A 12,377-nucleotide genomic window follows, 5' to 3' on the forward strand; every position below is an offset into this window, starting at 1 on the left:
ACATATTTCAATCATGTCACTCTTCCAGTCACCTGACTATGGATCTGCTCTCCACAGAAGTTAATGAGAAGGACTGGCGCATCAAGTGTGCCCAAAATTGGACTTTGGTGTGAGTGCTGCATCATATTTGAAAGTCTGAAGTCGTGTTATCTGTAGTCAGATTGATGAGATCGGCTGTAGTACCTCAGAGTGCCAGAGCGACGGCAATGCAATAAGAAACTCCTGCTTTTAAAAGAAAAGTACTGAATTAAAAACAAAATGCTTTCATACAGCATTACAAAATGTGTGAGCTAAATAACACATTTTACAAACTTACCAATAAGAAGTGGAATAAAATGACTTCAATCAACAGATATTTCAATTTTGTTCTACAATATAAATGAACGCTAGTGTATCTGTCAACGTCGCTCAGCATCCTCTCTTTCTCTCAGCCTTTACGTCCTCCTCTTTCTGTCTCTCAGCCTCCTTTTTTGGGATATTTTTCTTTGGCCAGTCTGACAAAGTCCTCAGCGCTGTCCAGCGACACCAGGCGGTCCTGAGAGAAAGATGGAGGGCAGATGAGAATAAGTAAAACACATTAGACGGCGGTTGCAGATGGAGAGATGAAACAACAAGACGGGGGAGATAACGGACGAGAGGGGGGAAAGCAAGGGTGACTTGAATATAAGATCATGTGAAGGCGTACTGTACTTAAAGAGACGCTTTGTAAGAGCAAAAGTACCCAATTTAATTCATCAAGAGAGATACAGAGCTGCTTCTTCTTCTATTTTATTAAGTTATATGGTTGGAATTTCCTGGGAAGCCAAAATAGGTCAGTTCTGAAGTTCACCTGAAAGCTCTTCTGTTGTCAGTAGTTTAAATACTGTTGTTTTGCCAAAGCATCACATGCTGGGAGTGTGTGTATATACAGCATCTGTGTACCATGACATAGAGGTATCTGCTCTGGTGTCCAGTTTCTGGAGGAAACAGACAGGTGTGGTCCAGCAGCTGTTTCAACAGTTCTGTCGCTTTGTTAAAGTGCTCCTGATCTCGACTGAACCGGCTCTGTCTGTTCACGCACAGCAAGGCGTCCACCTCACACTGATAACCTGCGCAGAGATGAAGGGGAAGATCACATATGGTACAAGTAGACGAGCATGTTGGAGTTGAAAGGACGTGAGCAAATATTAACTGAACAGAGCGCCTCACCGAGCTGCAGCAGGATTTTCTTCCATCGAGTTCGGACTTCTCGTCGGGTGTAGCGCAAAGTGTATATGTCGTAGTTCAGCTTCTCCCATTCCTGTAAGCAAATATGGACAGAAAAATAAAAAATCACTGTTAAACGACAGCCAAATAGTCAATTAGACTTCCTCTGATGATTTTAATTCTCATGAGAGCACATCTTTAATGCAATATACCACTAGTTACTGCTGCTTAAAGGGTAACTCCACTAATTTGACACATTAAAGTGTGTTTATAGGTCTTGTGGAGTACTACTGCATATGTGGAAAAAGTCATATAAAGTCCTTTGTGGCTCCAGAAGAAGCTGCATGTAATGTGATGAATTGCATCCAGAGATGTCCCTCAGTGGCTGATGCGTTGTGGGAAATGTAGGCACCTTGTTTTGAAATCAGTCCATTGGTTTAATCATTACAGGACAGTTTAAATACGGATGGTCAAAATCGATAAAGCAGAACTGGAGATCGTTTTTTTATTCCACACACTCTTCCTCCTTTTTCAGAGCCTGGTGCCTACATTACCCACAATGCAGCGTAGCCACTGAGAGACATCACTGGAGCCAATTTGTCAGATTCCACTCAACTTTATCTGGAGCTACTTTACACAACTTTTTTCACGTGTGCATTAGTACTCCCCAAACCCTGTAATCAGACTTTAGTGTGTAAAACGGCAGACGTCCTCAATATGGACGGTGGAGAATGAGCTGTATTTGATCATTTGGCTTCACCTTTTCGGGTGGGCACTAACTTTTTCACACCTTTTCCAATTCATTTAAATATATAAACACAAGCTATAAAAAACAGACATGTAAACAATGGAAAAGAGAAAAAACAGGTGAGAAGTTGGGAACAGACTTGAATGTCGACAACTAGTAACCAGCAGGGAAATTATTCACCTCATTATTTACATCCCAAAAAATTATAATATAATTAACTGGGTTCAAAGACACTAAAGTATTGTAACCATTTATCCCCTTTATGACATTTTCATCATTATTAGTCGCTGATGTTGTTTGGTGACCCGACTTCAACCTGAGCAGAAGTCTAATTAGCCACAACAAGTGAAAACACCTGCCTGAGTGTGCAGTCTTCCAAAATACATGTCACTTTCTCTTTTCTAAGTAAATGAAACATTAAAAACAGTCTTTAGAAACAGACATTTTGACATGTCACAGTCAATCACACGTGTAAATAATAAAATGAATGATGGCTGAATTCAATCTCAGCTGCTTCAGGGTGTTGTTCATGCTGGCTCCCCATCATGGCTCACTGAGATGCTTAAATAGAAAGCAGCCACGGTTAGTGGTATTAGAAACACCTGTGCTTTTCCTGCTGCGACAAGTCAGAGTGTCTGCTGTTAAAAAGGCCTAAAACTGTGCACTTAAGCCAAACAACCCTTGGAAGAAATGTTTGAAACAGATTTTCTCACTGAAAAAAGATTCACACAGAGCAGAGAGTTTGCTGACCCTAATGTTCAGCTCTGTTCACTTTGCCAATTTTCTTCTTCAGTCTGTTTGGCTTAATATTAAAAACAGTCACAGCATGATCGGGATGGTTCAGTGAATATTCTCTTTGAATGGCCAGCCAGGCCACTGGCCTACATCTCTATTAAGGAATTCATTAACACAATGTGCCCACTGTGTCTTGCAGCCTGACTATTCTCATCACGAAGACTGTTTGTCACATGTTCACCAGACTCTGGTCAGAGGCTGCAGTCACTTAACTGAGCTGCAATCCTGACATGTTGAGGAAAAAGCTTATGAGTGTGTTACTTCAGCAGAGAAATGGAGACAGGCTCATAAATGTGATGAATTATAGGAATATCAACTTGAATTAATGAATCAGTCTTTGTTTTTTCTGTAATTTCCAGACTTCTAATCAATTGTGATCTCACAAAGTGATCAATAGTCTGCAGAAAGCAAACACTGAGTTTCTTGTTTTATTTTGAAATATTGAGTTAAAACCTGAGGGCATTCCATGTACTGCAGGGATCCTTCAAAGTTACTGTTATTCAACACAGACACAGCCAGAGGTACTGTATATCTAACCCATGGTAACTCTCCAGTAAACAACCTACAGTACATGTGAGTTACTGTCAGAGGGATGAGGTCTCTGATTGAGTAAATAAAGTAGCGTGTCAACTGCTAGACAAATGCTCAATTACAATCCCATTGACCTTTGACCTTTTGAAATTGACCTTTAACCTAATTTCCTTTAAAAACAAATGATAAAGACAGACCTCGTACCTACAGGTCGGTCCATTTGAAATGTTTAATTCAATCAAGTCTTATCCAATATTAAAAAATCAAACATTAAAATCTGCTAGAAATTTTACTCACTCATAAATACCAGCTAACCAAATGAGTTTTTTTGTTTTTTTAAGAAATTAATGAAATATCTCAAAAAAAGCAGATGACAATTTTAAGATCTTAAAGAAAGTGAGAAAAAAAAATCCTGGATTTGTCCGTTTGTGCAGATCTGGGACCCATCCTCCATCCAAGTTTTGAGGAAATCTGTTAAGTAGTTTTTGTGTACTCCTGCTAATGAACCAAATCAAATCAATTTGATATAAATAGCCCAAATCACAATGACGTGCCTCACTGGGCTTTACAGTTTATACAGTGAACGGCATGCTCTGTCCTTTTAAACTCAATTCCACCAACCAACTAACCAACAAACAAGCACATTAGCAAATGATCATCTTCTGTTTTACTCATGTTGTACACAGCATCCTTACTTTTTTGGAATCGGGTCACATCTTTTCGATCCCTCAGTTTCTTCTAAATTAACTTTACTTTTAAACTTTACCTCTGGCTCACTTTCCTTAAAGATTCTTGCAGCAGCAACGTTTGTTTTTCTAGTGTGGGATCTCTGAAATTCAGTTATTTCAGAATCCAGGTCAAGTTCATTAACTTTAGTCAACATGAAAGTGAGTCAAAGGCTTCTTTGAGAGCCACCTATGTGTGTCCTCTCCTCTTATTAGATAATTACATTAGAGAGCTGCAGTGGAACAGATAAGGAGACGAGATTGAATTACTGAATTATTGTGGTTTTTTGTGCGAACTTTCTAAAAGAATCCAAGAAAACCAGCGAGAAACTGATCTGACTGAATAGATAATCTGAAAAAGGTACGTTATCTGATTCTTTTAAACATCTGTGACACAAACAATCAAAAAAGATATACATTTAAAGAACAAAATTGAGAATTTTTGCTGCATTTTCAGCATCCAGTTTCTAATCTTACCTACATTCATGGCGACTTTTTAGCTTAATCTTAAAGTTTTATCAGAAAATATGCATTTAACAGCACACTTATTCTCCCAAACATTAAAGATTCAACCATGCGGTGAATCTAGATAATGAAAAAGCAAACTTTTACTATTAAGTTGTATCTTTTCCCTCTGCTCTGCATCTCACACAGCATCACACGTTCTCTCACCTCTGTAGCCTTGTCAGCCTGGTCTCTCATGCTGATAAAAGCTTGCAACTTTCCATCTGATCCTCGCCTGATTGGATCTTCACGGGCTCTGTTAATGGTGGCCAACGGATACGAAGTGCTCCTCTGGCTCAGCTTCTTGCTCCCTCTCGAAGGCTGGGGCCCAAAAATGCTCTCCCAGTTCGTGTCGCTGTCGCTGGACTCGCTGGATACAGGCTCTGGTTGTCTGGAAGCTGAGGAGGTGCGCATGCTGGAGGGAGGATAGAGGATGTTATGATTATGAAACTCATCAAGTGGAGTTTGATTAAAAGGCAGGATTTAATTTTGTCTCACCGTAAAATTGCACTCTTCTCGTCCTTGTTGTGTCTCAGATAGTAGCGGCAGCAGCAGATGGTAAAATTGGCACCCATTGGCCCGTTCCAAAAGGTTCCCAACAATCAAAATAAATCCTCAGTGATGAAATCCCAAAACAATCAAGCCTCCTCCTGCTGTGTTTCCTCCAGAATCCCCAGGAAAACTAAATATTTTCAAGCTGATGTGTCACTGAAGAATAGAAATCCATCCAAATATCTGAGCTTATCATGCCCGTCCCCCTTTCCCTGTGCCCATCCTGGCCTGAATTAGAGCCTCCTGTCAATTACATTATCCACGTGAGTCCAAACAGGGGACAACAACAACACTAACACACACACACACACACACACAGGACAGTCCAGGGATGAATGGTACTTTTATTCAGCAACTCCTGATGGTGCAGAATGCAGCAGGAAGGCTTTCTAGCTCTATCCCCATGTGTCTCCATGTCTGTGTCCATGCTTGCAGGAGAAGTGTTTGGTAAAGACAAACACTCATAAAGCAGAAAGACTGTAGGTCTACTATCCTGTGATATCAGCTGTTGTATAATTTTAGTGACACTTCATAAATGTTAATACATCACTGATCTATAATTTTCTCTCATAGCTGTGTCGGCTGGGTAGAAACAGGAACGCTCTTTATGTCAACATGAAGACAGGATCATTTGAGATCCAAGGTCACCTGGCTGAACAGAAGTGACAGACAGCAGTGTTGGTGCTGCAGGAGCAGGTACAACAGTGTGAAGAGCAGTGACTCGACTGAGTGAGGCGTACGAGTCTCATTGACAACAAACAAATGGAGAAAAAGCTGCTTCAATTTTGGAAACTAGGCTTGTCCCTGCTGATTTTAAGCAGCGTTTTAGAGATGTCGAACAGGTGAGTTAGGTTGATTTTTTATTTTAAAGTGACTACGAGGAACTTTAAAGATAAGACTGTCAGCAAAAAGACTGCTATTTTTATATAGTTATTATTAATGCCTGTGCTCGGGTCTGATCACATATATCACTTATAAAATCACATATAAATACAATACCTCATCAGGATCCATCTGTCGCTTGCTTCCAAAACAAAGGAGCGCACCGCAGAGATCCTTACAACAGCAGATGCTTTGTCTAGCAACAAAAACGGACAGTTCCTCGTAGTCACTTTAAACACCTATTTTTAATGTTCAAAATTTGCTTGGCCAACTTTAAACGTCAGAACAGATCCTGTCGCAAATGTTTCTACTTTGTGATTTTGACTAGTTGAGAATATATTTTTTGATTCGCTGTATTTACTCACAACTTTCCAGCTGGCATTGTCCTTTTCATAGATTTCGTGTTGACCTTTTCACTGTAAAACTAAATAATGACTTATTTGAAAAGATCTTTTTGATATAATGCAAATAAACATGCATTCATATTCCTTTCTTTTTCTAAAACTCCCAGGTTAGTGGAGGGTTTGGAATCAACTTATGACTACACCAAATATCACCCCATGGAAGAGGTAAGAATGTTTTTACTATGTTTCCAACCAACCCAAGTAATGTTGATAATGTACGTTTCTGCAAACCACAGATATGTTGAAACATTGTGTTCCTTTAGGTCAACTTTCAATTTATCTTCTGACAACAACGTGCAATATGCTCTTGTTAGGTTTAGGCATGAAAACCACTTTGTTAGGGTTAGGAAAAGATCATTTTTTTCTTTTAAATACCTGTTTTGGTCGCCACAAATGCGGAGATTGTCCCAAGGTCTCCTTAAAAAATACCCAGTGATGTCATAGTTACAAATGTTGAAACGCAGTCTTGAACTGCGGTCACTGGCTTGGCAGCTCCACCACCATCCACTCCGACTCCCAATAAGAAAGTCAGGTCGTAAACATGTAATGTGAACGTGATGTGACACGTTTTGTAGACATGCATTATGGCACCTAGCCTATCATGAACAACTGTGAATGTTTCAGTGGTTTGCAGATATGTTACCGCCAACATTTTATTCTGGGTTGTTCCAAGTAGGACTTTCTTTAGTTTTTTCGTAATTGGTAAGCATTAGAGATTCTTCACTGCAGTCGGTGCGTTTATCTTGTTATCAGTACTGATAAAGACTGAACCCCTCTGGATGAGAGTAACAAATAAAGTATTCTGAACAATAGACAACTTCAGACAGGATATTTTTTACACCCTTTTTGTTCCCTTTGATTTGCACTTTCATCCTTGCAGATTACAGATGGACAGTGGCCAAAGAAAACTATAAATAGCAATATGAAAAATAATCATCACACTGATTTAATTGCAGATATACAAGTGGATGGAAGATGTTGAGCAAGCAAACCCAGAGCTGATCTCCTCTGCTGTCTATGGACACACTTTTGAGCAAAGAAACATCACACTGCTGAAGGTATTCAACACATTTCCTTTTGCCTCACTGTGATATACAGTAGTGAACACTTCTTCGCATGTTAAACTGCATATGAACTGCAGTAATTCATATCTAAAGTGGCTTGCTCACTACATATGCGAAAGGCAAGCGATAGTGATTCCCCAGCTGCAAATGCAAGATGTGCTGGAAACAATACTGTAATAATACTTTAAGTGAAAATACAGGACAAAATGTACATTGAGACTGTTACTCTGGATCACAGACCAAATTTACAGCAGCAAAAACTCATTAAATCAGGAGGTAAAACAGCACACTCGCTGCCCTCGAGATGTGAAACCAATCTTAGTCTTATTTAATCATTATTTACAAACCTCCTGTGGCTCCCATCTGAGACCCTGCAGAGGATAAAAAAGACGTTCTAATGTTTATTTTCACTCAACCTGCCACCTGCTTCTCCCTCAGTTACTTATTTCAGAGGGTTCAGTGTTTTGCAAAGACAGCTGACGTCATTTATAACCTCAGCTATCAGTGATTAACACATTTTCTCTGATGACTTCAAATGACCTGTAACTGCAAACTAGACCATCAGCAAAAAGACTGCTATTATTATATAGTCATTATTAATGCCTGCGCTCGGGTCCGATCACATATATCACATATAAAATCACATATAAATACATTACCTCATCACGATCTTCTTTACCACAGCAGATGCTGGTGTCGTACCACTTTTGTCAAAAGGGGCCGCTAGAATCAACAAAAACTGAAAGTTCCTTGTAGTCACTTTAACAATAAACAACTGTTTAATAAATGATTTAAAATGCTTTTTACTATATACTACTAAGATTACTGTTTCCGTCACACTTAAGATACTTTCAATATTTAATACAATGTACCAAGACCGAGGCTACAGATCCACTTGACCAATGTTTAGCTCGTTGTGGTAACTGCACCAAGGTACAGCTGTAACTCTGACGGTATTTTAAATCCAACATTCGGTCATGTTGTGCGTCTGCAGCTGGGACTAGAAAACTCAGAGGTCACAGAGAAGAAGGTCATCTGGATGGACTGTGGTATCCATGCTCGGGAGTGGATCGCTCCTGCCTTCTGCCAGTGGTTCGTCAAAGAGGTTTGTACACTCACACATAACGTCAAAGATAGAGATCTTCACCAAGAGCTTATGAATTTCCTCTTCCGTCCAGATCGTCAACTCATATAAAACCAATAAGAAGCTGAAGCAGATGCTGCAGAACGTTGACGTCTATGTGACTCCTATGATCAATGTGGACGGATACGAGTTCACCTGGGTCAATGAAAGTGTGAGTGCTTCTTCTGAATCATGTTTCTGTTTATTTAGTTCAGTAGGTTTACTAAGAAATCATTTAACTTAGCAAGTTCATCCGTGTGAGTTCCTCATTTTGTGTTTACTTAGTGATATGATTATGATTACTTTATGTCAATAGGCGGTGTAAAATGTTGGCAGTTGGTGTTTCTGCAAATCATTGATATTTTCACATTTGTTTGTGTCACAGGTTACATATCATATTGACATTTCTATAAAATGTGTTATATCACAGTTATATTACATGTTTATGACCTGACTTACATCCGGAGGTGGAGGGGATGGTGGTGAAGTTACAGACGAGAAGTATGCTAAGCTATTGACATATGTAAGCATGACACCACTGGATATTTTAAAGAAGACCTTGGGACAATTTCCAGCAGTGTTAGTAGTGACAATAATCTGATATTATTGATGGGAAGGTGGGAAATCTCCAGCTGTGCTTGTGGCAACCAAAACAAGTATTTTAAGCAAAAACGTGATCTAAACAGATGGTTTTTCGAGCCTGAACCTAACCAGACTATAAGCACAACACAACCAAAAATGAACCTAAAGAAACATAAAGTTTCAACGTATCCGAGGTTTGAAGAAATGTACGCTTCCAACATTTACTGGGTTGATTCTGTAACCAACAGTCCACAAACAGACTGTCCGACCTACCTGTTCAACCTATTACTGTGCCTGTGTGTTGTCTTGATGTAGACTCGTCTGTGGAGGAAGTCTCGTTCGAACCCTCCTGGAGTCAGCAGCTGTTACGGTGTCGACCTCAACCGAAATTTTAAAGCCAACTGGGGAAGTGAGTTGCATCACAATGTGACTAATTAGCTCTCATTTGCCTCATGCTAGTAATGCTCAAAAGCTCTTCTGTGTAGAATGAAAACATTTCTGACTTTCTTGACTCATAAACCTTTTAAACAGACAGAATAGCACAAACTTGATGACAGTAAATCCACAGGGGATCAATAGCAGTGTGTCATTTATTACTGTTGTAATTTCACACTTTTAAAACTCATGTATTCTGGTTTGGAACAAAAATATCTCAAGTTAATTGATACTGACATGAATTCCAGCCGCACTGTACAACTAAATATTACAGTGTCAGTCCGTATGACACGGTTCAAGCCCTCTGACATTTACAGCGTTGGTTCTCACAAGACTTTTTCCTATGAATTCATACTTCATAATTGTTTTTGACACAGTAAAGGAAATTTAATTCAAACATAAACCTGAGATGTTATTATTTTTGTCTAAGTTTTGCGTGTATGTGCTTTCTTTCCTCAGCGGTTGGTGTGTCATTTGACAGTTGCTCAAACACTTACTGTGGGACATCAGCCGGGTCAGAGCCAGAGGCTGAAGCTGTGATGGACTTTGTTGGTAACTATAGTATTCATTAAATTACATGAAAAATAAAACAATTAAAACGTTTTTTTATTTGTTAATGTTTTCATTACATGTGCAGGTGTGTTTCATGTGTAAGAATGTTGTGTGTCTTAGCTGATTATTTATACAAAATATATACAAATCATGAAATTTGAAGGCCCGTGTTTAAAGAAGGTAATGTCGTCACATCATCTTGTTCATTCTGTCTGTCTGTAGGCCCGATGGTTAACAAGACTCTGTGTTTCCTCACCATCCACTCTGCTGGGCAGCTTATACTCTTGCCTTATGGCCACCCTGAGATCTCTGCACCCAACTACGATGAATTGGTGAGTGTGTGTGCTTCTATAGATTTGTAGTGCTGTATATAGCAATACACCTTTAGATAAAAGATACACAGCTTTTAAGAGGTGCAATATGTTAGAATTGGCCACCTATCGTGAGTGGGATGGTTGGTTGGTTGGTTGGTTGGTTGGTTGGTTGGTTGGTTGGTTGGTTGGTTGGTTGGGTGGGTGGGTGGGTGATGCACTTTTAAAAGCATTGTGTAACAGCCTTTATGAAATTTATATTTATGAAGCCAGTGAATTAATGTAGTATAAGCAAAGAAATTATTAATGTCCTAATTTTAATTTAGATCAAAGATTCCAGTCAGCGATGTAACTAATGGTTAAAGTAATAACTGAAAAAATTTAACAACCTTTGACTCTCATGCACATCTGCACTCCTACAGCTTTAGTACTATCACTTGATACCTGTTCTTAGAGAGTAAGGGTACATGATTTACCAAAGAAATGGTTGTATTTACATATTTTTTGTGACCTATGCAGGTTTCGGTCGGTAAGGCAGCAGCAGCAGAAATGAAGAAGCTGCATGGAATGGACTACACTGTAGGAACATCTCCACAAATCCTGTGTAAGACATACAACTTACCTGTCACGAGTAGCTGCTGTGAACACATGGTCTGATCTGCACTCACCTTGACAAGTCACTTTGATGTTTTTATCCTTAGCAGCCTTAAAGTCAGAATAATGTTCAGGGAAACAAGCCCACAAATAATGTTGGCAATGTATGTTTCTGCAAACCAGTGATATGTTGAAACTTTACACTTCTTATTTTCCAACTTTGCGTTTCTTTATCTTCAGTTTTCAATTTAATGTTGCGACAACGGTCTGGTTAGGTTCGGGCACTAATACCAATTAGATAGGTTTGGGAACAGAAAGATTCCTCCTCCTTGACTGAGAAAGCTTGAAGCTTTCCTGTTGGATCCACTCAAATGAAGTTTATTCTCTCATCAACCTTCAGATGCAAACTCAGGCTCGAGCCGTGACTGGGCTCGTCTCACTGGCATCCCATTCTCTTACACCTTTGAGCTGAGAGACAAAGGTGAGTTGGACTTTCGGTCTCTATACATCAAAACAGGATGCACTGGATTTTACTTGGTAATACATCACTGAATGATCCTCCAGGTGAGTTCAGCCACTTGTTACCAGAGGATCAGATCAAGCCAGCCTGCGAGGAGGCCTTCGCTGGAGCTCTCTCCATCATCACATATGTCCACGACAAGGCCTTCAACAGCGGCGTCCTCCCTAATGCCGCTGTTGCTCTGACAATTTGGAGCACCATCATGGCTGTGTCTCTCACCACAGGGGTCTTGGTGTAAATAAATACAAGGTTGTACCACAAATTAGAAGATAGAAGGAGATACTGGACATCCTGGTGATGGTAAACCGCTCTCACAACAGTAATAACTATTCTTCTGTATCTATGCAGTCTGTAATCTATTGTGTCGTCTTTCTGGCCAAAATATTTACTCAGATTTTATGATAAGTTTTCATTAATCACATTTATAACTATTAAACTTTATTATCAAAGCCAGAGGTCCTCAGTGCATATGTAAAAACATTATTACCCTACTTTCTTTTCCTTTGTTTTAAGCAAACATTCATTTTCAGTGTGACTTGATGTTGATGTTGTTCCTGCTTCTCGCAGCAGGGGGCAGTATTGCCCCATCTTCTGCACCACACTCTCTCCTCGATGCAGGAAGCTTCTCACATCCAGACACATGTTATAGCTTAATTATTTCTTTAGCTGCGTCATGTGGCCGGAGGACTTTTCACAGCTGGTTCTGTTCAATTACAACATCAAGTTGTTTCAGTTATCATAAAGGCAGAGAAGCATGTATTTTGTACACAACTTTTGTATACAACTATTTGTGTTACTTTAAATTCCCACATCCAAAAAAAACACTTCCAACAATGCTGAAGTTCTTGTCCTTAATGAAACCATACTATA

The 12,377-nt window shown here is 39.5% G+C and overlaps 2 protein-coding genes across 2 annotated transcripts; one reads left to right on the forward strand and one right to left on the reverse strand.

Moving 5' to 3' along the window:
* Positions 1-457: 457 nt before the first annotated feature.
* Positions 458-5,063, reverse strand: LOC141001939 (melanoregulin-like). The gene is made up of 5 exons (XM_073473103.1): positions 4,987-5,063; positions 4,657-4,903; positions 1,189-1,279; positions 922-1,088; positions 458-535 (listed from the first exon to the last, which is right to left on the reverse strand). The coding sequence occupies exons 1-5, from the start codon at positions 5,061-5,063 to the stop codon at positions 458-460; spliced, it is 660 nt and encodes a 219-aa protein (XP_073329204.1).
* Positions 5,064-5,802: 739 nt separating this feature from the next.
* Positions 5,803-11,745, forward strand: LOC141002002 (carboxypeptidase O-like). The gene is made up of 11 exons (XM_073473168.1): positions 5,803-5,882; positions 6,434-6,491; positions 7,283-7,384; positions 8,385-8,495; positions 8,569-8,685; positions 9,411-9,504; positions 9,990-10,082; positions 10,305-10,414; positions 10,913-10,997; positions 11,388-11,468; positions 11,552-11,745. Exons 1-11 carry the CDS (start codon positions 5,803-5,805, stop codon positions 11,743-11,745), a joined length of 1,125 nt encoding a protein of 374 aa, XP_073329269.1.
* The last annotated feature ends 632 nt before the right edge of the window (positions 11,746-12,377 follow it).

The sequence above is a fragment of the Pagrus major genome, chromosome 9 (genome assembly GCF_040436345.1).
Source record: "Pagrus major chromosome 9, Pma_NU_1.0".
Classification (NCBI taxonomy): domain Eukaryota; kingdom Metazoa; phylum Chordata; class Actinopteri; order Spariformes; family Sparidae; genus Pagrus; species Pagrus major.

Excerpts from the sequence above, each read along its gene's own strand:
- LOC141002002 (XM_073473168.1), top strand. The coding sequence starts at position 5,803 with ATGGAGAAAAAGCTGCTTCAATTTTGGAAACTAGGCTTGTCCCTGCTG. Across the intron at positions 10,083-10,304 it reads AGCTGTGATGGACTTTGTTG|GCCCGATGGTTAACAAGACT; the intron begins GTAACTATAGTA and ends GTCTGTCTGTAG. Across the intron at positions 11,469-11,551 it reads CTTTGAGCTGAGAGACAAAG|GTGAGTTCAGCCACTTGTTA; the intron begins GTGAGTTGGACT and ends ATGATCCTCCAG.
- LOC141001939 (XM_073473103.1), bottom strand. The coding sequence starts at position 5,063 with ATGGGTGCCAATTTTACCATCTGCTGCTGCCGCTACTATCTGAGACAC. Across the intron at positions 4,904-4,986 it reads GAGAAGAGTGCAATTTTACG|CATGCGCACCTCCTCAGCTT; the intron begins GTGAGACAAAAT and ends TCCTCCCTCCAG. Across the intron at positions 1,089-1,188 it reads GAAAATCCTGCTGCAGCTCG|GTTATCAGTGTGAGGTGGAC; the intron begins GTGAGGCGCTCT and ends ATCTCTGCGCAG.